Source organism: Meleagris gallopavo, chromosome 4, assembly GCF_000146605.3.
Source record: "Meleagris gallopavo isolate NT-WF06-2002-E0010 breed Aviagen turkey brand Nicholas breeding stock chromosome 4, Turkey_5.1, whole genome shotgun sequence".
NCBI lineage: Eukaryota > Metazoa > Chordata > Aves > Galliformes > Phasianidae > Meleagris > Meleagris gallopavo.
The window spans coordinates 48,800,635-48,825,459 of NC_015014.2; the positions used below are offsets into that span (position 1 = coordinate 48,800,635).

The 24,825-nt window shown below is 38.3% G+C and overlaps 1 protein-coding gene across 1 annotated transcript; it reads right to left on the reverse strand.

The window, feature by feature from the left end:
* Nucleotides 1–2,448: 2,448 nt before the first annotated feature.
* Nucleotides 2,449–24,750, reverse strand: UBE2K (ubiquitin conjugating enzyme E2 K). Its single transcript, XM_019614897.2, has 7 exons — nucleotides 24,648–24,750; nucleotides 23,633–23,726; nucleotides 18,825–18,883; nucleotides 16,245–16,327; nucleotides 7,794–7,893; nucleotides 4,184–4,312; nucleotides 2,449–3,782 (listed from the first exon to the last, which is right to left on the reverse strand). Exons 1-7 carry the CDS (start codon nucleotides 24,648–24,650, stop codon nucleotides 3,708–3,710), a joined length of 543 nt encoding a protein of 180 aa, XP_019470442.1. The 5' UTR covers nucleotides 24,651–24,750; the 3' UTR covers nucleotides 2,449–3,707.
* Between the last annotated feature and the right edge of the window lie 75 nt (nucleotides 24,751–24,825).

Below are 24,825 nucleotides of genomic sequence, written 5' to 3' on the forward strand. Positions count from 1 at the left end.
CCCCTCCCATTAAAGCAGCACTCCATAGGCTTTCAAGCAACCAGTCTGATTCACAGCTTAAATTTGCATAGTTTGAATGTTTGTTACTCACACCCACTACAGGCTTGGTATCACCAGGTAAGCTCCTTCCTGACTATTTAATTCTTCTTTTATTCTGATCTGAAAGGAGAAGACAGGCAGACAATATTCTTAGTCCATTAGCACCCAGCCCCACAGCTAACTCCTGGGCCAGGCACAGCACAGTGCCCAGCTGGCACGAGCCTCACCAGAAAGCTGCGCTCTCACACCCAGTTCTGGCGCTGCTGGCTTGGCATGCTTTTTGCTGCAAAAGGGAAGTTCGGAGCGTGCAGGAGTAGCACCGCAGGCCAAAACTTTCTGGAAGGAACCATCACTTTGTCCAAGAGGTCCCAGTTGGTCACAGCAGGAGCACAACTCCTTCACAGATACGATGGAGAAAGCTGAGAGTTTGGCAAGGGGGAGAAGAGGCCAGAGATAGAGAGTTTGGCACTCAAAGGAAAACAGAGGCTTTTGGCAACACAAAGGGACATTTCTTTATCTCTATGCAAAATTACACTTTGCTTTTTGAAGAAGTGGATGAGATAGGAGCTGCTGGTTCCCCACCAACCACTTTGCCAGATGAACATTAGAACATTGAGCAGTGAGATCTGATGCTCTGGAAATCTGTGTGCTCCATTAGCAACACCTTGTTTAGAAAACTGGCCCATCTGGACTTCAGAGTAACTGTTTCAAGCTCTTTTCTTAAATACTGAAGGAAGACAATACAAGATTTATCGTACTCAGCAAGCAACTGTCCCCACAGTTCACAAAAATTCCTGTTTTAAGCAAGCAGAAAATGTACAGCCCGAGCCTGAAGCAGAGTGACCGTTGTGGCAGCTCTGCATTGGCAAATGTGTAGTGCCCAGAACACGGCGATGCTCACACAGATAGCACGACTACATTTTGTACAAACTCAGTGAGCTGAATGCTGATAGTAAACTCCCTGGGGCTCAGCCCCAGCCGCAGCTGAACTAACCTTGTACAACCTTATTCCTATATTCAACTCTGATAACTATCAAGACGACAAAACCACTCCTTATAAAAGACTAACATGAGAACTCAAGAACTTCAGCCCACCGATGTCTCCTTAATGTTGGTCATCTCTCCTTCCCAGCTCAGGCCTTGAGAAGCTGCCCTCTGCCAGCACCTGAGCTAGCATCAAGGTATCTCTGCTGTAAAGCACGTGGGGATGGAGGGCAAAAAGTAGCGTCCAACACCTACATGTAAGGGAAAGGAAAGACAAGTGTTCTTCTATGGAGACAAAAATGAGGTAACTGCACAAGAGAAACAGAACTTAACGGGCTGTTGTTTCAGTGGTGACCATGACCACCTCAAAGCCACTTCCATTCTTCTTCCCTCTCCATCTTCCTTTACGCACGGTTCAGGAAGTCTGGGTATCTCCGTACACGCGCTTCCAGTGGGTGCTCTTAGGAGACCAATCTCATCCAAAGACACATGCAGAAGCCCATGACAGAAGTTTTACGTCCCTTGACAACAATTTCAGAGTTCCTTCTTTTGATGAATAGCAGCAGCAAGGGAAAGCAGTCAGCAATTTATAATTACCACCAGGATAAAACAACACAACAGAAAAGGCTTTGATGTAATCAAGTTCTTACCCTGTACAACACAAAAGACAGCAATTTGAGGTTAACACTAGCAGCGTTCTGCTAGTTTCCTACCGTCCCTGGTTCTCACCTAGCATACCAGCTGAACAGTAGCAGCTTCTTGTTTAAAAAAATAATAAATATAAAGAAAGACAAAACAATTTGTTTCCTTTGGCATCTTCGAGAATGATTTACACTAACTCAAGAAAATCCAAGAAAAGCGATCACTGACTACACCTCAAAAAGCAGTAGGTATAAGACTAAGCAAATGCATTTAGTATTGCACTGATATGAGTTAGAAGTATTTGCTGTCTGTGCCCCAAAATATTTTAAGCTTGGACACATGGGACAGAAGAGTTCAGAGCACATCCCTGAAGAGTTAGGTCTGTACAGCTCTATTTTCTGGTTCTGTTCCACAACAACTATGCTCCAGACATTGATCAGGTACAGTGTTCCTGATCCCCTCTAGTACAACTTATAAACAAACCTCTACAAAGAGTGAAACTATTTCAGCCTGTACTTCATAGTCCAAGAAAAAACCCAACCAGATGTACCTCCCCATCCCACCCCCATTAATACACTCTTCAGGAAAAGAAACAGTTGTGGAAAAATGACTTACATGGTACAGCACTGACAATCCCCACCCTATTCTCAGGATTTCTCTGAACTTCCTTGTCAGATATATTCTCAAAAGTTAGCGTCATATTCATAGAGACAATACAGCTCTCTTTAAATAGATGTACTAGTGTTTGAAGTTGCAAAACTAATAATTTTCAAGCTTTTGCACTCAGGATGAAATGTCATTTTAATACGAATAAGACGACTGACTGTATGTACAAGCCAAGGTAAGTTTCAGTTCTCGTTTATCAGAAACATCAATCCAAAAGAAAGCTAAATTGAGAACAAACTTCTATGTGCATTTGAAGTATGTACAGTAAAAACACCAACACAGCCTCCATGTGTCAACTAGAGAAAAATGCGAGCAAGGATGAGTTTTCAAGTACCTGGAAAGCAATCCTTAAACTGAAGCCCAAAATAAAGCTAGAAAACTGCTGCAAAAACAGCTGATTGCATCATATCAAGTACTCAAAAGAAAATATAATTCTCAGTATGCCAGAGAATCAGCTTTTTCCTCCTTCAAATCCAGTGAAGTCATATTATCCAAGATATACTGAAGAACATTTTACATCCACTTAAGACAAAAAGAAAAAAAAGAAAACCAGCTCCATTCTTGTGCTATATCAAGGCATACTAAACCCTTACTAGGTGTGTAGAAAATACGATGGATGAAAATCATTGATAATTCAAAATATGTTCTTCATAGGCGAGCCTAGACTACCATACATGGCACACAATACCAACAGAATGAAGAATAATCTAGGGAGGGTTCTTAGCTGTATGACGTAAGGGAGAAGAGAATCCGGTTTCCCAATTAATAAGCTACGAAGAAAAAGGTTCTGAACAGGTCACCATTTGGAACTTTGGGTAAATCTTTTAAAGTCTTTCAGGAAAATAGGTACAAGAACACTCAAGTACTTAAATGGTGCTCTCTTCAGCGACCCTACCTAATACGTCTATTAAGTACAAGCATGCAAATATAGGTCAATCCACAGGCACATAGGATCCATGTTAAGAACAGTAAGATAGCTGTGATGAGCGGCACCAACAATTTTGATGACTAACACTCAAAAATGTGGCTTTCTGAATTACTAAATCAAAATCCTGAAGAAAGTTCCTGCTAGTTTTCGTCACACTGCTAAACACAAAAGTAGGCATGTTTTTCCCCCATTATTTTAGCTGAGCTCAAAGAATTTTTACAATATTTAGTAAGAAAAAAATTAAAGTATTTCCCCTTTTAAATTTACACAGACGTTTAATTAGCTTTATTTACAGAGCGGTTTTTCAGTCTCCAATCGTGCCTAGATAGCATCATCAGGCAAGAGTGCCAGTTTTAAAAGAGAATCTATATAGAATCCTAAAAATAACAGATGGTGATGCTCCTCCAGAAGGGGCAAGCTGGACAACCGAAGCAGCTCTCTACATGGTTCAGTTACTCAGGAGTAATTCTGTTGCAGTCTCTACATCCCATGATTTTGAAGACAAGGCCACTATTACTGCATTCTGCAATGAGAAAACAAACAGAAAGGTAAACAGGTAAACAGTAACGTGTTCAGAGCGTGAGCCTGCGACTGAGAAATGAAATGAGATGTTTGCACATTTATCAGTTTATGTTAGTTTTTCACCCAAGTCTTAACTGATCATTTTCACCTTCAAAAAGGGTGAGGGAACTTCAGATTTACTAATTTATTCATTTACTAATAACAAAGCATCTCAGAACTCCAACTGTAGCCAAACTATATGATTGAATCTCCAAATTGAACAGAAATAGCAAGTTTTACTTCAACATCTGAATGGCTCCCTCTATTGCCACATACATGTTTGCCCCACTCCTACTGAAAAACATTCAAGTTACCTATCATAGAATGGCTTGGGTTGGAAGGGAACCTCATGTATATACTTACCCTATCAAAGCCCATAGCACAAAGGTTTTCTATTTTTCTGGTGTATTCTGGACTAGAAACTGGTGCTCCAGCATACACATGTGCCCAAAGTCGAGCTGTCTGTTTAAACATTTCTGGATTTTGTTTGTACTATACAAAAGAAAGAGAGGGGAGAATGGGAAGTTAAGTCAACTCAACAGTCCAACCAAAGAGTACGATGATGCAGCAGGTTCCATTCCGTAATTCTCTCTGTAACATCTTCAACACTATTTCAACCCTATTTCACGCTGATCCAACTCAAGTTTTTGAAACAATACTTGGAGGTAAGCATTACACGTAGCTAACGCCTATGCAAGCATTTAATTGAATGCATTTACCTTTATGTTAAATGACACACTACAGGTGTGTGTACAATCCAATACTAGCTCTCTCAATACAATGCTCTCGACTGCAGTGACCAGGAAGGAGTACAGCAGCTGTATTTAATACAGCTACCAAACGTTTCTATTTAGCGCGGCAAAGCATGAGCTACTCCCATGTCAGCAACTGGTGAAGTATGCATCACGCTGAACTTTTGTTTATTTCTCTCATCACTGAAGTGATGCCTGGTTTTGTACACAAAGGACATCTGCATTTCAAGGAGGGCTGACTTTTACTACATAACCTCCTACTCAAAATACGGATGGAAGGGCAGCATGTTACCATGAAAAAGGGCTGAAAAAACAGGTGAATGTGCAAGAAACTAGGAAATTGCAACTCTCTGCAAGCTACTGTTAATCAGACAATAACATTTAAATACACTGCATAATTTTATTTTGCACCAATCTTGTCACTAGCAGGTTTTTCAGCAAACAACAGAATGACCATTGTAAGAGCTTTTGGCCTGTGCCAGGAACTCAAAAGCCAGGAAAGTGGGTCATCTGTCATGAGCCGTATACAACAAAGCAAGATGATAACTTCCTGTTCCAGCAACTTTCATCTAGAAAATCAAGTTTTAAATCTCCATATCTATACACTGCCTTTATTAAAAGAATACTTTTTCTCCTTAATCATCCCTCCTGAAAAAGTTTTCCCATCCTTACCTATGTAATAAATATTAGCACTAAGATGATGTGAGAAGATGCTGGAAAATGCACAATTTTAGAGACATTTTAAGGACAAAAACACAATCGCTTATTCTAGTATTTTATCCATGCATCTAAACAATCATAACTGTAAAGTACTGTCCAAGTCAGTACTTCTTACATTTCATTTTACTTTTCCTACAGCACAGCCCCCAATTCGACTACATCATGAGCTGTGTACACCTCCTGCTAACTCTGCTCCCCACAGAGAACCCCACATAGTCACCAACTATTAATGGTGTTAAAACAAATAGAGAAGTTAATTTACTGGTAGAAATAACTCTTACATAAACAGTGGCCTCTAATACATTTTTAATCTTTACATCTAAATAAGTGAGGAAGCAGTAAGGGTAGCATCAGTAACATCCCCAAACACTACTGTCTTAAGAAAACTTTTTTTTTATTTTTTAAAGGATTTGAAAATATTGACAGATCTAATAAGCAACAAGCTGAAGTGGAAAGAATTGAAGTCATGATTGCATAACTGCATTTTATTCAGAACTAGCTTCCAGTTTCCTATAAATAAAACTCCTTTACTTAGGTATCTGTAAATAATCTGGCTTCTCACTGAATTGAAAAGCACACAAGAATCTCTTACTGATGTTTCTGTTTTGGGAATCAGTCAATTATGCTGCTGTACTTAAAAACCAGCTGCAACTAGTCAAGTATGATGAAGTAGTTTTGGCACCGGACAGTGTCTGAAGATGGCAGGTACCTGAAAACACTGCCATTATCTGAGCAGAAGAACACTGTGTTCATCCTGGAATTCAGCCGAAACATGTATAGGAAAATACTACCTTGTACCTCATCTAACAAATAATTACGTAAATTAGCAAAGTAAAACAAAGAATGAGCATTTAGGATAAATAATTCCTTATTAGATTTTGTTTTCAAGAAGATTTTTGGGGATAGTAGAGGGAACAACAGGTTGGGACAAGACAAGTTACCTGGAAAAAACAAAGACCGTGCGCCATTATGTGGAAGAACTGGATGTTAACCTTCACCTTTCTCAGAGGAATTTTAACAACTTTCTACTTACATACATGTGTGTAACTAAAGGCCAACCTGCTGGCACAGCAGATTGGCCCTTCACATAGGTATCTGCAGGGGAGGAACTGAATCTTCCCTACACCACAGTGCCACAGTCCCACCAGACACATCCCCAAAGGCCACCTGGAAAACTGCAATCCAGAGTCCAGGAAGTTTCATGAAGTTTTCTATCTGAGGGAAAATAATTTCCAGCTGAAGTGTTTCTATGAGATTGTTGGAATTTGACTTTCAGCAGCAGAATAGGAAGCTCTATTTTTGTTCTTTGTAAAAAAGGAAAATGTAAAACAGCTTTTCCACCAACGGACAAAATGAGTTTCCTCTGTTCTCCACGTTTCTCTCTAAAACCAGGCAGCTTTGATAAACTGATTAACTATCACCCTACATAGACTAGACTTTATTGTAGGAGAAAGGAGTACACACTTCTTACCCTTTCCTGGAGTGTGCTGACTTACAGGAGATATAGATGAGACTGATGCTGGAACAACTTTTTACTTGCTTGAGTTTTTTTTGTTACTGAAATATATCCTTATTATCATCAAATACAAAGCAAAGCCTTCTCTCTCTCTCTCTCTCTCTCTCTCTCTCTTTCTCCCCCCTCCTTTCCCCCCAAAGAAAAAAGGAAAAATACATGCATACTTGGGATTTTACTGAAAACTGTCAAATGATTAAAGATGTGGAAAGATTGTTCCTATCTTCAATCAACATTTTAAATAGCACCAGCTATTTTTCTTTTTTATAAATTGTTGCTACTGTCTGAAGAATAACAAACCTTGCTGATTACATTAGAATTCCATTAATACATATTCAACTAGACTAAAATAGTTAACTCAAGTACTTACAAAGATAAAATACAGAATGCTCCATTTAGATTAAATGTGCCTCATGGGTAGTGACTTGTAGCATTTAATCCTAAGATTTTTGTTTTTAACAAATCAACACTCAGCAGCATTCATACTAATCTAGAAGAGGAGCTACAAGCCAATTCAAAACCAATAAACAGGTTATAACTTGTTTCAGTATAAAAACAAATGTTTACATAAGTCTTAGATTTTCATAGAATCATAGAAAGGCCTGGGTTGAAAAGAAGCACAATGATCATCTAGTTTCAACCCCCCTGCTATGTGCAGGGTCACCAACCACCAGACCAGGCAGCCTGAAAGGAAAGTTTAAAAGGAAAGTTATGTTGGAATCCATTTTACTATGCACAGTTACCTCCTGACATTTCTTACAAGCTAAATAAGGGACCAACAAGAAATACATCTTTTCACACTGCACAGTAACTGCTATTTACTTTGGAATCCAAAGAGTAAAGAACAGAACACTGTAGTAACTCGCACCTACTGTAAAGCAATTTTCAAATAGGTGATTGAAAAATCTTTGACTCCAAGGTTCCAAACTCAGTTTGAGTTAATGAAGGTTACAGAAATGCTAGCAATTCAGTCAACTGAGCCTCTTACCTGGTTTGCCACTACTGCGTCTTGTGGATCGTCTGGTTCTGCAGCAGCCAACAATGCTTGCAGAGATAACAACACTGTTCTTAGAGTCATTGCTGCTGCCCTGAAATTAGAATTTGAAAATGACTTTACCAAATCCCACACCTATAGACACCTCTGCTGCTAGAGTCATAAAACAAGGGATATGAGAATATATAGAGATATTTTAAATCTAGAAGTTAGAATCTTGAACTAGTACAGTTTAGAGGTATTAAAACACAGTTTAATTGAAGTGAGCTTTTAAATGGGGACTTGGTCATTAACAACGCTTTAAGTATGTGGATAAGAACCTTTGACCTACACAACTGATCTTACCCACATAACAGAATTAATTTCACTTGCTCAAAAAAAGAAGTTAGCTTGAAGTTTGTGTTGTCCTTCATTACTACCCATAACAGCACCTTGCTCAATCTCTGGGTACCAAACTGTCAGCCAACACGTGCTCCCTCTGCTGGCACTCTTTGTAAGAAAATAACATATACAGAAACAGTGACCTATATTTAAAATTCTTACACCAGATAAGGAATTTTACACATTTGACATCTTTTGCATTGCATCACTTTACATTTCTTCCCCCCCAAAAAGTTAACAATTTACATAGTGAATCACTACCACAGCAAAAAAAGATTGGACAATTACAGAAGCATGCAACTGAAGGTACTCTCCCGACTTCCTCTCATTCCAACATGATATACTACTGACAGTTTTAACCAGTCGCCCTGGTTTCAGCTGGGATAGAATTCCATACAGTGTAAGAAGAAATTTCTGTAGAAACGATGGTGCTCTAAAGGCATTTCTGAAAGACGTTTGTTGAACACAATGTGGCTCTGGAGTCTAAACCACCTATCTCCTAAGAGTTCATCATTTACCTTCATCTCAACGTTTATCAAGAATAAGATACTTCAATCACTCTTAAAAGGGAAAACTAGGCATGTATCTACAGTCAATCATCACTCAGAGAAAAGGTATGAAATCATTATTTGCACACTAATCTGTAGAGTTGTAACATTTCAAATGTACAATTTAATAGATTTTGATCATGAACACCATTCTCTGATCTACCATTCCAGCTGGCACACGTTGGCAACCACATCAGGACCCTGCTGTGCTGAGCGGTTCAGCAGACTCAGTTGTGCTGCCGGCACAGACAGATCTTCAAGGTAATACACAAAACTATTCAACCTTTTACTAGTATTGAGGCAGTGGAAGTGGAAAAATGCAACATTTTAGATTTGAGTTAGACTAAAGGAACGTTGTGAAAAAAGCATAATCAGTCAACACAAGTATTAATTAACAGAAAGTAGCTTCTCCTTTTCCAGAAGGCTGGAAGTAAATGCAGTGAGTTTGTTACAATGGGTAGAGAGGAATTTCATCTGTTGGTCCAGATAGAATTGCTGTCTGTTTCTTTTCGTATTTCCAGTGTCAGATTTCAGAAGCTTGGCTCTTTTCCAGTACTGACGCACTGTCTTGAGGTATGGCAGATCTGGTGCACCTATGCTGGTAAGGTGTCAGAGGTACATCTGTGACACTCGAGTATTATATTCCTAGCTGCACGCATGTAAGGTTTTCCCCTTATGTTGCTAACCAGTCCAATTAGGCATACTTCCCTAATTATGTCAAATTCTTAAATATTTTTCCTAGAAAGTTAAAAAAAAAAAACACAACTTGATAATCACTGAGATTTCACAGCGTAATGTTCCACATCAAAATGCAAGTGAGAAGAAGCATCCCATGTGATAGAGATTTTAATTAGCACACATTGTCTCATTCTAACTGCTGCATCAGCTTCAAGTCCCCTCAAGCACTCAGCTTCGTACACTTAACTCTTCAAAATGTAACCCAAAAAAACTGAAAAACCCCTAACACTTTTAGAAGATCTGTATTCTAAGAAATCAAGTATTTCAGCTTCCTAGCTGAATGCTTCTTTAAATTATAAAGCAGGGGATTAACTAGAAGGATACTTAATCCAATAAGAACACATAGTAACTGAAATGCAGCCTCAGCTGCATGAAGAGATCCTAGCTAACTCAGTAAACTCTGAATACAAACCATCTTGCTCTTCCATACCTAAATCACACACACGAGAAGAAAGACCCTGAATAAAGAATTGAAGTATTTTTGCATTACATGCACCTGTGCTATTCTACTCTTACAATCTTCCTCTTCTCTGCCATCTCTGAGACCATTTTGAAATTAACCTGCCCAACACATACATTGCTGGCACAACCCACTGGATAACTGCTAATGCTAAATGACTCTTGATGCAATGTATTGACTTCTCTGGCACCCAGGTGTCAACGGACAAACCACCAAACTTTCTCACCTTTCTACGCTCAAATGGATGTAACCAATTCCATCTTCTTGCAGGGAATTTCAGAAGCTACCACAGCCACTACACATGCTATTAACCCAAGGTTTTTTTCTCTCAGTTATGTTGTTTTACTACACCGTCTAGGATTATTTGTTCTGGGGAGAGACACTTAACATGAACTATCAACTCTAACTGACACTGTAATTACACTCACCAAAAAAAAGCTGTTCCAAACTTTGTCTCACAGAAATCCTTCTACTTCAGGTGTTTGAAAATACTACCATTATTTAAACTGCACTAGACAGGACTCGTGAACGGAGTTCTGACCCCACATGCTGCTTTTACAAGCAATTTACTTTCATTTACACTGTACCTTCTAGGAGCAGAAAGAACAGCCCAGCAGGGGTGCTACCGAGGACAAGAGGTGCCATGGAGAAACAGAGCATGAGTCCCAGCGTGGCCCCTGCTGGCTCTGGCTTTCTAGACTCATCTCTTGTTTGTAGACTGATATGGAGCATCTTGGGACCTGAACTTCTGACACCCCAATTTCAAAATGGATAAGAAAAATAAATACTTCATTTGTATGGATATACAGATGACTAACAAGTCTCAGAACTCACTCTAAAAATTAAAGACATGACTGGGTTAGCTATATACGTTAAAAGGTTTTAAAATGTAGTTTACAATTTACTTTCATTCCTCAAAATGGCTTCTTCATCTCATGCATACGACAGCCTTCATTTGACACAAGCACCTGAAGAAATATTTTTAAGTTATAAAAGAAAACCAGCTACAGTTTTAGCTTTTAATAATGTATGAATACACGCACGCTTTTTTTTTTTAAATGGAAGGAAAATCAGGTTTGTGGTTAAAGGTAAAAAAAAATCTGACATTTACTGTAACTATCATATACTCAACATTTCCTACCTTTAGGACATGAATTAGCTTTCCTGATCAAAAGGCCAAAAGTCTTTATTTTCTATGTAGATGAGGCTTAATTTTTTCAGAAGCAAATTAAAATTCCCAGAAGAAACTGGAAGGACAGCTAAAAATAGATTCTCATTCTCCAATTTCCTTAAAAAAAAAAAAAAGCCATCTTCTTCCTATTGCCTACTTCTGGGATAATAAAGTGAACAGAAATGACTGCTCAGAATTACATTCACAGGCATCAGAAAAAAGCAGCAGGACCTGTTCTTCATTAGCAAAAAGCAGAAACAAGTGTCATCATCAGTTCTGGAGAAAAGCAGGCTGAGAGTGGCGCAGAACAAACAAAACACACACCCAGCATCACCTCCCCAGAAGCTGGACAAGAACGTGCTGCAAGAAAAGTTGAGGATTTTCTTTAAAACCAACTTCCAAAAGAAAGAGGTTTTCCACATTTTCCAGTTCATCAGCAGCCTATTTTTCAGGAATACAATTTTGAACAAAATACTTTGATCTCTTCTTACACCTGAAGCTCATTTCTAGGTGTGGATTTCTAACTCAACCTATCATCAAATTCAAGCAATTCCTTTTAGCAATGGAAGCTGCAGGCTTGGGTTTTAACTCCCTCCCCTCCTCTTTGCCAGAGGCAGAGTATTCTGTCACTCCTGACAGACTTTTGTCTGATATCTTTGCCTCATAAGTTTCTCAGAAAAGCTACTCACTGCATTTGCCCACTGCTACTCACTGCATTGCCCACTGCTACTCACTGCATTTGCTGATTGGCATGCTAAAATAGCTAATCTTTCATAGGTCATATTTGCTTAGGCCAGCATGCCTGTTATTTACTCTGGGTTTTTCCTATGGTTCCCATCTTCCCTAGAATACAGCGCTCAGAGCAGGTACACAGATCCACCTGAAGTCTTACCAATTATAAATAAAAAGCAGGCAGTTACCTGGTGCAGGTAAGCCTCTTGCACCCCAGTCTTCTATTTGCTTTGTATCAAGACTTCAGGACCTCTTCAACTTCACTATAACCTTTGGCTCTATCCCAAAATGCTCCAAGCCTCTAGGCCGGCCTGCTATCTTGGAATCTACAAACGGGTGGGAAATGAGAACTTACAATCCCCACCTTGCAACTCCTATCCCCCAAGCAGGCTTTCTGATGGCATGGCACTTGGTAAACGTACAAGGATAGTGCAGGGAAGCACTCTGCTAAGGAAAACCTGGATGCTGATGGATATGCAAACGTGCACTTTTTTTTTTTGTTTAACATCTTGGGGGCATTTCCATTAGAAATAATCAGCCTTAGCTGGGGATGAATACAATGATAATATTGAAAGACATGCCAACCCAGTTGTGCTCAGCATGCCTGAGGTAAGAAATCTCCTACCTTTTGATGAGCTGAAAGAGTCCTAAGAGGATTACGAAGCACTCTCCCTCTCCCCACATCATCTTTAAAGGCTAAGTAATTTTCTATTAAGGAAGATTTTATTTATGTTCTGTACATTCCTCTTTGAAAACAGTCTCTCTGGTACTCCACCTCTGAGAGCAACCCAGCAGAACAGCAGGAACAGCTGCAGCCAGCAGATTGCTGTTCCAGTCTGTCAACCAGGCATAGCTACTGGAAACATTTATTATTATTATTATTACTATTAAATAATCTGCAGTATTTATTTGATTTGTAGAATAACTAAACTTGTTAACCCTGGAGAAAAGAATTTGTACCAGAGGTTTACGAATTTGGAAGGGGAAAAGAAATGAATGAGGCCTTTGAGTGGAAGCCTGTTGCACAGTCTCTATTTAGAGGAGAAATACAAGACTGGATGGAGTGACATCGACATTGGGATGGGGGGAAGTGGCAGGCTTACTGCAGAGTTCCTTCAAGCAGTATTAATATTCACTGCCTATTTTTTCAAAGCTCTGAAAAGGCTTAGTGTCCCTCCAACGAACTGAGCAAACTCCAGCAGATTTAGATGCCCAAATGATTACTTGCTGGTTGTTGCTTATGAACCTATTAAAGTTATATTATCTCTTATAATGATTTTGCTTATCAACTAAAACTGAAGGTTGAATGCTCCAGTACAGCCACTACCAAAAAAATATTCTTATGATTCATTTTTATATCACTTGTCAAAACCATAACAGCTAAAAGTTTTTTGTAGCAACGTACATAACCACAACATGTCTGCTTGAAAAAATCACTGCTCAAGGGATTCACACAGAAAAGCTTCCAGATAATTTAGCTCTCAGGTTTCAGTTGGAAGTATTGGATACAACTTATATTTAAGAATAAAATTCAGGGATAGAATACTAGCCTGAAAGATAAGTGCAAGCTACAATTAAGTGAAACCACAAAAGAGTCAGATCAGACCAGCATAAATGGTATTCTTTCTATAAAATCACATCCCCATTTTAATTCTACTGGTAAACAACAGTAGTTTTGCAAACAAACTGCCGTAACTGGTATTTACACATCTAAACACAAAAATCCACAGCTGCAGAGAAATGTCAGTATCAAGCATATATTGCAGAGAAGATTTCATTAAACTCATTAAATGATCTGAAGGCATTACTTTGCAAGCTGATAAAAGCTCCTGCCAATATACATAACAATATCTCAACCACGCTTATTAGAATAGAAGACTGTTACCATGGGTTGGGAGAGTAGGGGAGAGATGTTTTAACTGTTCAAATACATGATAATAGCTGTATTTGCACTCACCACATATATGATTATCACTGCATTATCAGCAATACACAAATGGTATGATATCAGTGCTCCTTGTACCAGACAGCTTATTACACATAAGGCAAGATCCTCTTCAAATATCCCCATTTTGAATACATCTTGGTGAGGGAAGGTAAGAACATTCTCTTTATTGGCAGATGCAGATTAATAGATCTATGCAAGATCTAGCTTCCAAAGATTACAAGAGCACAAATCAAATCTCCTCTCCTTCCTTTCCAAATTTCAGTTCATTATTTCTTTGGGCCTTAATGGTTGCCCACTGTCTTTGATATTTTACGTTTTTGTTGTTGTTGTTTTTCCATTTGTTTGTTTTAAAGTTTCACCAGCAACTGACAAGGTCAAAAACTCACCTGAAAGCTATTAACTGCTCAACTCCTAAAGCAGCAGCTTTAGGATAAGACTGAACTGTGAGAATTTTTCAAGTCATAGCATTGGGCATTGCTGAAAGAACAGAAGACCTGTTCCAGAAATGCAAACAAATGTGGTCTCCTGAACCCCAGTCTGCTGATACAAAGGCAAGAACACCCACCCTTATTCACAGGAAACACTAATTCATGAACACATTAAAGTAATATGAAGATAACTGAACTTTCTTTTTTTTTTAATTTGTTAATAGACTTTTGGGTTTATTTCAAAATACGATAAATAAGGAAGACCTCTGCTAAGGACTTCTTCCTCAGTTTTCATTAGAAAATGGCAGATGTCATTTTTGAAAAACAAACAGAAAAGTGTTCAGGAGTTTCAGTACAGAAAGATTTAGCCTTGAAGATACTTGAAGTCACAAGTCTAGGTACTGCGAGTAATGCAACCAGACAGGGAATTACGGAGTAGCAAAAGATGGAAGGAAAAAAGCCAAGACCCTGAACTTCAGCATTTTGGACAAATTCTTCCAAGGACAGTATTAATGACACTGCAATGAAGGTCCCCTGTTAACCACCTTTGCTTCTAGAAATAAATACTCACTATGTAAACTTTGCCTTAAATGAAAGAAACCTGCTCTCCCAGTGAGACTTATGTTCAAATCAGTGAAAGGATGCCTGTAAAGAACATCCCCTAGAGTCTGTCATTTTGCCAAAGCCAAAAACCAACCTACCAAAGAAAAAACCTCCAGTAGAGAAACCAGCCTGCCACCTCTCTGCCCAACACCTTTTCGCTGATGTGCCTTATGATCTCTCAGGAAACTGCACTTGCACAGCTGAAGAGCCATTAATCTCCAGTATAACTATAAGAGATGATGCCAACATATATAGCTAAAGCCAGTGTATTTTTAAGTTGCACAATGCACCATGTATGCTGAAAGATTTTATTGCCTAAAATATGGCTACAGTACAATATTGTAAGAAAAACCAAGCAGTTCCAAAAAATGAAGACAAGTAATAATTATGTATGCTTCTTACAATTCATTTTGCTAATTTATACCATACTTTGCCACACGCACAGCAAAACTTCTCATCATGTAAAAATAAAAGTATACACCCCATGCGTCAGCTGCAAGACCTGAACTCAAACCTTCTGCTCTAGAGTTTCTCTTCCAAACCCTGCTACCACCTGCTTGGCCAATACTAGTCTTGATGAAGCTGGAGAAGTTACAAGCATTTGAAGCTTATGTGAATTAGACAGTGATATTACCTAGCTGGGAATTACAGTCCCATTTCTTTGGGACAGACGTGTAAGAGTGAAATTCATCTTTCCTTTATTTCGTTGGATATCAGATCAGTGATACAACACTGTTGCACACATTTCATACTGCTTGAAGATTTTACCACTTGGGGAAAAAGATACACAGTGAGTTCATCTCTTACTGTTTGGACAGATTTATTCCAAGGGTTTGGGCTATTAAAACATTTTAAATTAACACAACAGTAACAACTCAGTCAGCAACTGACCAGCAGCTAAAAGGCAAAAGTTTAGAAGTTCAAATCATAAGTATTATTAACCATAACTGAGATAGAACCAGTATGGCAGTCTCTTCTCCCCTTCCTATTGTCCACCTGTTATCTTTTACACTCCTAAATTCCCAGCTGTTTTCCACATATTGTTTTAGCTCTCTCAGAACTAATTTTATTTGGAAGTGCAAGCCAAAAGTCAAAATGAAGTACTTATTTTTTCTGCTTTCATTTCAGGAGGCTGAGATGCTCAGGAGCTCAGAAGGCAGAAGGTAGTACTTGTTACTGGAGAACTAAACAACATCAACAATGAAACACACACACACTGATCTGCAAAAAAGCTCATTCATCAGTTAGTATCTACTCAATACTTTCCAAAGTTACTTCCCAGCCATTTCATTATAAAATACTATACTGAAATACTTTATGCTTTAAGAGTACATGACATTACAAACACAAATTGAAAAGCAACACGAGCTGCTGCTTTCCATCTAGGACAGCGGTACACTTGATTTTTGCACATTTAAGCCTATATGGAATCTTACCATTGATCTTTCAGAATATCCAAACAAATGGCCCCAGTAACTGAGCTAATATTAGGATGCCATATTTTGGTGATAAACCGCACCTAAAATACAAGAAAATTTTAAAATGCAGTGGTTATTACATGCAGTATATGAAGTAAACATATTTAAAATGTACCATTTCTAATATAATGAAGTAACACTGATTTAGGAAAGATGAAACTAAAAACAGAGCTAAGACTATCATACGACCTTTTCCAGGAGGCCTCATGTTTTCAAGTCCATTTGTTACACACAGTCTTGCTTTACTCAGAAACAGACTACTGCTCCATTGAGTGTGCCAAAATCATCCCCAGCTGTTTTCCCATATATTGTCACATGGGCACATCCTCACATCACACAAAGCCACTCAGAAATATCCTCCAGTAGTACCAGTGTTTAAACACAAGCATATAGTGAAAAGCAGACACATCTTCAGCATTGTCAAAAGTCAGCTTAAGTGCTGGAAAGTTTGCTCAGTTAAGGCAGATCCTTGAACCCTAGACACAGGTATTGGATCTCACTGGTCAGCTGAATTGCTGGTAGCTACTGGAGTGTCAAAAACATTTCTTTGGTGGATGCTTATCTTCCACAAACATCCACTCCTACCATCCACTTGCACAATGACCTTCAACAAACCCAAACCTAAATTACAATTTTTTCTTTGCTGTTGGGAAGGCCTGGTCCCAGCACTTGTTCATCGATCGTGTCCATGTTTTAGCACTAAAGTGTATTCATGCTCCTGAAGCATACATAAAGTGGCTTTTTGAAAGATGCTGAGAAAATTAGAATCAGCATTTTCCTATACAAACTGTCCTCTGAAAGGAATGTATGCAAACCCATGGATGCCCACTGAATTTTCTTCAAACCTCTTCAGTTGCTTTTAACTGCCTTATAATGACTTTGACCTGTTTCAGTGTTTCTCATCTCCACCTCCTCACTCCAAACTCTTGCCAATCATTTTATGAACAGCACAGACTCCTTCTCAACTTTTGCCCCTGATCTGCAAGCAAATCAGTGCAGCCAACACACTACTGGCCAAGTACTACAGCAAAACACTGTACATACAGGACTATAATAAAGTCAAAATAATCAGTGTATGAATAGCTGAGACCATAACAGTTCTGCTTTCCAGGACAGAATTTAAGAGCCCGCATCTGCTGAGCATCTTATTAACTAGCTCAACTCTGTAAACATAAAACACAAAAAACCACCAGAAGGCAACATGTAAATACTATTTTCTCATGGAGAATGCAAGCTAACAATGGCTGTCAAACCACATTCTGAACAAGATAAAGAAATCTTTCAGATGAAAGGTGGGGCTAGATACAAGCCAAAAGGCCTCCAATTCAAGACCATCTATTCCAGAATAAGCAGTACTGTGCTACAGTGCACTGAGTTTCTAACAGCTACCTATAAGCTTTAGAAATGAGCATCAAGCCCTGAAGCAGCAATTAAACCATGGTCCACAGACTTATCTTTCAAGACCTACGACTGGTTTCAGCCATTCTTATTTTTAGCTCCCACCAGAACACATGCAGATGAAAGAACTGAAACCAACAGACGTTTCAGGAACAAGAAATTACTGTCTTTCACTCCAGACCCAAGGAAGTCACTCAAAGGACAAGAGCTAAGTGCTACCGACACTGCTCCCCTCCTCCTCTTTCCCAGTCCCTTCCCATTATTACATACCAGGGTGAAAATAATCACAACTCAGGACACATTCTTAGCCAAAAACATCTTTCAGACTTAAACAGAAAGCCGGTCAAAAAGCTGTGAGACAGCTGTAAGACAATGCTGGATTCTGCTAGCTTATCATAAGCCACTGAAAAAGGGACCAAACAAGACTACAGGAGTATACAACTGCAGCTGCACACAGCTTGAGTAAACACTATTCTGAGCACTATTTGAGATGGAAACAGTCACAAATTGAAAATACCAGAAAGACACATAAAAGATGTGGCAGAAGTGAAGGGCAGCAAGCTGCAGAAGCATACAAAGTAAGTTTAACACAGTTCTCGCTTCTCCCATGCTTGTGCACACATTTTATCCACTCCTTCAGAAAAACTGCAGTAAAACCCTACTATTTCTATTGGTCCTTAGGTCATAAAAATAACTGCAGCTCTAGCTGTATTTAATTATTAACAGAAAACTTGGAAGGTTAAACCTAAGACTTTACCAAATATAGTATATGGGGTTTAAAGAATTAAAAGAACAAACAATTATCTATTACAGCATTTCTTCAGCAGTTCCACGGTGCAGCAGGCAGAAATCAATATCCTTTGCATCAAGTGAAGCTATCCGAAAACTGCATCTTGCCAAGAAGAAATTACAAGAGGGTCAATAAACCACTGCCCAGAAATTATCAATCTGTACTCTGAAGAATAATCAGTGGATTTCTGATTGGATACAGTTACACATCCTGCATGATTTCTACCTTGAAAAGACAGTTCTAGAGGAGAATCAAAAAAGGAAGATGGGTATTGCAAAGCAAATGGGTACATACACAAATAACTAAGAATGATAAAAATAAATTATTTTTACAAAAAATGTTGATCTTACCTTAGGAGGATTAAATGGATATGTTTCTGGAATTTTTATCTCTAGTTGATATCTTCCACCTTCAGAAAACAAAAACAAATTAAAACTGAATATTAATTAAGCTTAGTCAGCAAAACTTAGGCTTCTTCTAAAGGCTCACATTTTCCAGCAATTTAAACTTACCAGTAAGCATTACCTAGAAGATACTTCTAGATTTCATATACTTTATACATAAATGAATGTTGGTGACATCTAATAAAGTCGTATCAGCGTATACAAATCAGAATCTATATTCCTTAGGTATGTTACTGTGTACATTCACCCGTAGTTATTTCCAAAATTATAATTTCTCCATTCTGTGTAAGCAAAATATACTAAAATATAAATCAGTACCCAAAACAGACATCAAATGAAGCAAAAGGCCACAGGAGTGACCAGGGTGAATATAGAATGTTATGTTATTTTGACTTTTTTCTGTCACCTATTAACTACCAATCAGATTCCCTGCCTACCCCTCGTTGTTGAAATTAATTTCCCTTAAGCTTTCCAGGACTGAAAACATTCAATAACCATCTAAGCTACCATATTTTGAAAAAAAAAAGGAGGATCCAATGCTGTTCCCATTATGTTCTACATTACTGTCTGAAGATAGCATTTACAATTCCTCTGCAATTCAGTACTTCCATATACTAGGACTATTAATACCATTTCTGGAATTACAGCATGTAATAAAGGATAGCATGAATCTGGAAGATGGAACTCTACTGCCCTTATCTAAACATATTTTGTTTTCATCTGCCTGTTACTATATCATTATCTAAACATTCAAAATTTCCAGCTCAAACCATCTCTGCCTACTCATGCTTACTTGCCAGGAAGGAGTGGCATCATTTTAACGACGAAAAGAACAGAGCATAGCAAGACACACAACCAATTTAGACACTTGGCTTTTATAGAAACTGAAAACATTGCTCCTCACTTGCTAATTTTCTCCCTCACTCTACCACTGTTCTTTCAGAAAGAAACCTTTCCTCTCATTAAGTATACTTTTTTTTTTTTTTAAAGAATTCCTAAGTTGTTATCTACAGCCCTATACAAAAGTAGATCTCAAGCACTCTCTGTATAGGTCTACATGCGAAAAAAAAAACAACAAACAAACACTGAGCAGTTCAAGTCCATGGCATCTTTTTATCTGTGCCAAAAATATACACTGTAAGGTACCAACACCTCACTGTTTTAAATACAATACAGTATAATACAGTACACTTGAAACTGGCTATGGTTTAGTATCTGCTGATATTTTACAGTGCCTACTACAAATGCAGTTCCCTCTACAGTAACTCCAAATAATAAGCCCCAAATTACCACTGTTTCTGAACTGACTGCTTGCCTTTGCTTGCAGGATAGCATGGGCAGTTATTTTTGAAGACACTTAACACTTACATCAACTACAGACACTTAAGCTCACTTTTTCTTCTCTCTGAATGAGCAGCAATTTTTTCAAGAAACACAATTACACTGTTCCTGGATTACTAAAATTCATCCGTCCCTGTATGACTTCGCGGCCACACCATTTTGTAACACAACATAAGAAATCCTAGCCTTGGATATAACCATTTCTTCCGCATGCCATTAAGACAGTGCCTGTAAAAGACAGACTATTACAGCCTTCTCCACAACAGACTGCTTGGCTGCCAGATTTTTCCAGCTGGGATGTACAACTCCAAAAGATTTTAAAATGGCAGGGACCAGTAAGCCGGCAATGTTCCTTATTAAGCACAGTTGTTGTGCACTGAAGTTTACAGCTAAATCCATGGATTTGAAGACAGAATAAACAAGTCTGGACAGTTGTTAACTTCATTTCCTCAACACTAAGTTTAAAATGCTAAGATTTCTGCCGTTTTCTTTATTTTTTAGAAGAAGGGAGTATGCACTTGTATGATCTTTTCCCAGCATTTAATACATGAGATCAAATTAACCGCTAATGGAAGAAATTCCTTCTGCACTTTTTGGAAAGTACATCTCTTGATAGAATTAGACTAAGTTTTAATAACCTTTCCTATGGAATTTACAGTCAGACATTCCTTCACTAACTCACATGCAAACCTGGCTCGAAATTAATATCTTTATTACAGTGTGTAAGAACTATTGACAAGTTCTTGAATTCAAGTAAAACAGCAGCTGCTAACAGGCTTTTAAAGGTCCTCTCCTCAAATGAGTGTTCTGAAGTGAAAAGCAGCAGTACTTCAGTGGCAGTCGTGTCCTGTAATATTCTAAAAATTGATCAGTATGAGTTGACAACACTTGCAGAAAAACAAAAGCTGTACGTTTGTCAAGAATAGATTGCATTCCTCCTCTCAGTCATCCCGAGACCAATTAATGTCCCAATAAGGCCTACAAAAGAACTCTGTAGCAGCAGTTTGTTTTCAGATACCTCATCAGCTGAGGTCAGTTATAAATATTATTGTTGTTTTACTTCACAAAAGCCCTAAAAACTCCCTCCTGTATCAGGGAAGGGTCTGACTTGAATGGCCACGTTAGTTAGCCTCTCCCCATAAAGTATGTGTTATATTGTTGCTCAGACTGTAGATGACTGAAATCAGTAATTATGCAGCATGCATTTCCACTTTAATCATAAAATATAAACTACACATGCTGGCAAGCCATCTGTAACTACATCAGAGAATGTATAAAACTATGTTACAGAAATATTAGCATTTGAAGAACTCAAACATCAGATAGTGCCAGAATTTGGGCCGATGGAGGCTTTAGTTTTGCCTCTTGGTTTATTTACCTTGCAGATTCAAGTAAGCATGTGGCCACATTATCCTCCTGCCACAATAAGTGTACATAATAGTTCTGCCCTACTTCTCCTCCAAACAGGATATCTAGTATATCCTTTCATCCGCATCATTAAACGTACTCATTAGCATGTATGCAACTGTGCCTGCACTTCCCATCAGAAATTTAGCACTAAACACAATGCCAGTTTTCATTAGCTAGACACGCTGAATGTATGAACCCAGTGCTCCATTTCTGAAATTTTGGTCCATCTGGAATTATCCAGCATAACGCAGAATCCAGTTCTGCAGATGTGCATTAAAACCTTTTTCAGCCTCCTCATGAACTGATGTAAAGTTCTTAAGTTTTGTGACACAGATACATCTTTCATTGTAACAGCCCTCAAACCATTTTCCAAACAGAAATAACTGAGATATTTCCTATTATCCAAATACTTGCAACCTTATCATCTTGTAAGTAAGACTGGTTTTACAGCACCAACTGTATTTTCAAAAGAATTACTCGACTAAGCAGAAGTATCAACTTCCAAGTAGGTTTACCAGGACAGTGCATTCATGTCTGCAGTGTAGTTCTTTCAAATTGAAGCATGTTATAACTTGAAGAAATTATCAACTTTGCAACCATTATCTTCTGTCAGCTAAACACTGGTGACTGATGACAGGAAGGCATGAAGACATGGGAGACGAGGGAGAACTGTTATTTGCTTGACAGAGGAACTCCGGGTCTGGGGTTCTAGAGGGAAATATCCCTACCACTACAGACAAGATACTTCCACCTTTCTGCTCCCTCCCTTCCAGATTCATTTCTTTTCTCCTCAGCCTTAGGCACCTTTACCTCTGCCAATATCCTCCACCCTGTACTGGTTTGTTTCCTCCTCTTTCACTGGGTCCCAGCTGTGGGAGTGCTGGACAGACCTCCCTTGCTCTGTGCTTCTACACCAGCAGCTGTTAGTCATGTGAAGCAGCTCCAAGGGAGCTTCTCCCTGACACTATGACAATCAGATTTCCAGCAGTAGCCACCAGCGCTGAGTGCATGTACACCTGTACCTACAACACAGCTTTCAGGTATTTTCCCAATTGATAAGAATTTATCTTTCAGACCAATGCCCTGAGGCATGGAAAACTAGAGCAACTGAAAACTTGGAAAACTGATTAAGTTTTCATGAAAACAATGTGTCTGCAACAGTCCTTGAGACATTTTTGTTTACTGAAAGTTTAGTTAAAATTTCAAATGAAGTAGAATTTTTGCTAATACACCATTTAGAGGTAACTAAAAAAAAAAACAACTTTTAAAAACCATGATTTTTCATCAAGGAATTTTAATAGAAAGCATTTCCATCAGCTTCACATTTATCATACACACGTAAGAGTGTCCATAGTTGTAAGCACTACTGAGTTACTTGGTGTATTTAATCACACGTGCTCTATTAGCTCCTAAGATTGTTTTTTGTTTTTTTTTTAGCATGTATTGAATTACTTCCCTTTTTCCTGACTGAAGAAATGGGCGATTACTTGAAGTGTGTGGTTACTGCTATCAGCTTTTCCACACTAAAAAGTCACTAAGGTAATTTTTGGAGACAGCTGTAGACACACTGTCCAACAGAGTCCCCCACTCCAGTATAAATTAATCCCAAATCTAACTTGTAATGGCATTCTCTTCAGACAGAGTAACAGTACATTTTTTAATGACTACATTTGACCACAGAAATGCGCGTAAAGTTATCACAGACCAAAATTTTGATTCTTGATGCTAAATGGCTAAGATGTCTAGAATTATTAATGCTATATCCAGCATTGTATCAATACCACACAGCTTATACCTGTACGTTTGATATTGGACAGCCTGTCCCGCTGCAGAACAGGAGCACCAGGCAACACGTGTTAAACTGCTTAAAAAAAACTTTCTATTTAAAAAAATAAACATTTTCAAACAGCAGCTCTTAATTTTTATGTTAATTAATTTTACAAACAAACCATCTTAAGACATACAGAGCATACAGTGACTGTATACACAAAAATTTTACTTGCCTTCATACGGTGTATCTGGAGGTCCTGCTATTTCTCCTCTTAATTCTGTAAAATTCTCATCTACAAGATCTACTTTAATTTGATTTTTGCTCGTCTTAAAAACAAACAGAGAAAAAGAGTCGTAAGTAAGCATTTCACACAGATTTCCCCACAAATATACTTCATATTTTAGAATTGCTTTAATTTTTTAATATGGTGACCTAAAGTGGATCTTCCAGCTGGAGTCCTCCTCCAATAAAAATAATCTGTAAACCATTAGCAGCATCATTAATTTTCTTTATGTTATCACTAAAATAAGCAAAGCAACTCAGCCGTAGTTGAAACGTAGTTGAAAAGTAGTAAAAACCCTGTGAAGGGTTTTTTTTTTATTAGTTACATTTAAACCATGATCATTCTGTTAAACCAGCTAAAAGTACTCTGGTTGAATTAAATGCTGTCTTTTTTTCTGGTTTAGAGCTACTAGAATAATAATAGACATCATTGTCACTTTCACTGGAATAAGACAGACATCCCAAGTGGAATGCTCACTATTTTTGAACAAGATGATGATCTAAACAGAACACCGGAGTCTTAAGATCATGTTTATCTTTAATATTTAGGCATAAGGTACTATTTATTTATACTCTTGAATCTCATTGTCACCTCCTCAGCATTTTCACACCCATGCCTGCAAAATAAAAACACTATTTTCATACAGAGAAAACATGCCTTCCAGAAACCACTCCTGATGCTTCGCCAGAGCTGTATATTCCACTCAATTTGCCCTTCAAGTCCACAGAGCATATTAATGAAATTCATACAGACCTTTCAGTCAGTAAGGTTTTTGACAAGGCAAAGCAAAATTCCCTTTTAGAAACACCGTGACATTTTTGGAAGTTATTAAAGGTTTGCCCACTCTGCTGTTGTGTTTGCAGCGCTCACTGAACGCAACAGGGGTTTCCTGAATTGCACATTATTTTTGTCACAAATTTTGTACCTTCTTCCCATAGCATTAGAACGTGAAGATGATGGTTACCATCAGCTGGTTCTCAGATCTATCCGTGATGTGAAGTGTTAACGATGCAGAATTCACTGAACAACCACTAGGAGATGAACTGCCTATTTCCTTCCCATAAGTCGTCTATATATTCAGTGCCATCCACCAAAAGAGGTGTGCCTTTCAGACCAGAGATGCTCACAGATATAAAGGGGGG

Bases quoted from the DNA above. Each gene is read 5' to 3' on its own strand.
- UBE2K (XM_019614897.2), bottom strand. The intron at 7,894-16,244 runs GTAAGATTCCAT...TTCTAATTTCAG, and splicing joins GATATTCTGAAAGATCAATG to GGCAGCAGCAATGACTCTAA. The intron at 4,313-7,793 runs GTAAGAGGCTCA...TCTTTTGTATAG, and splicing joins ACGCAGTAGTGGCAAACCAG to TACAAACAAAATCCAGAAAT.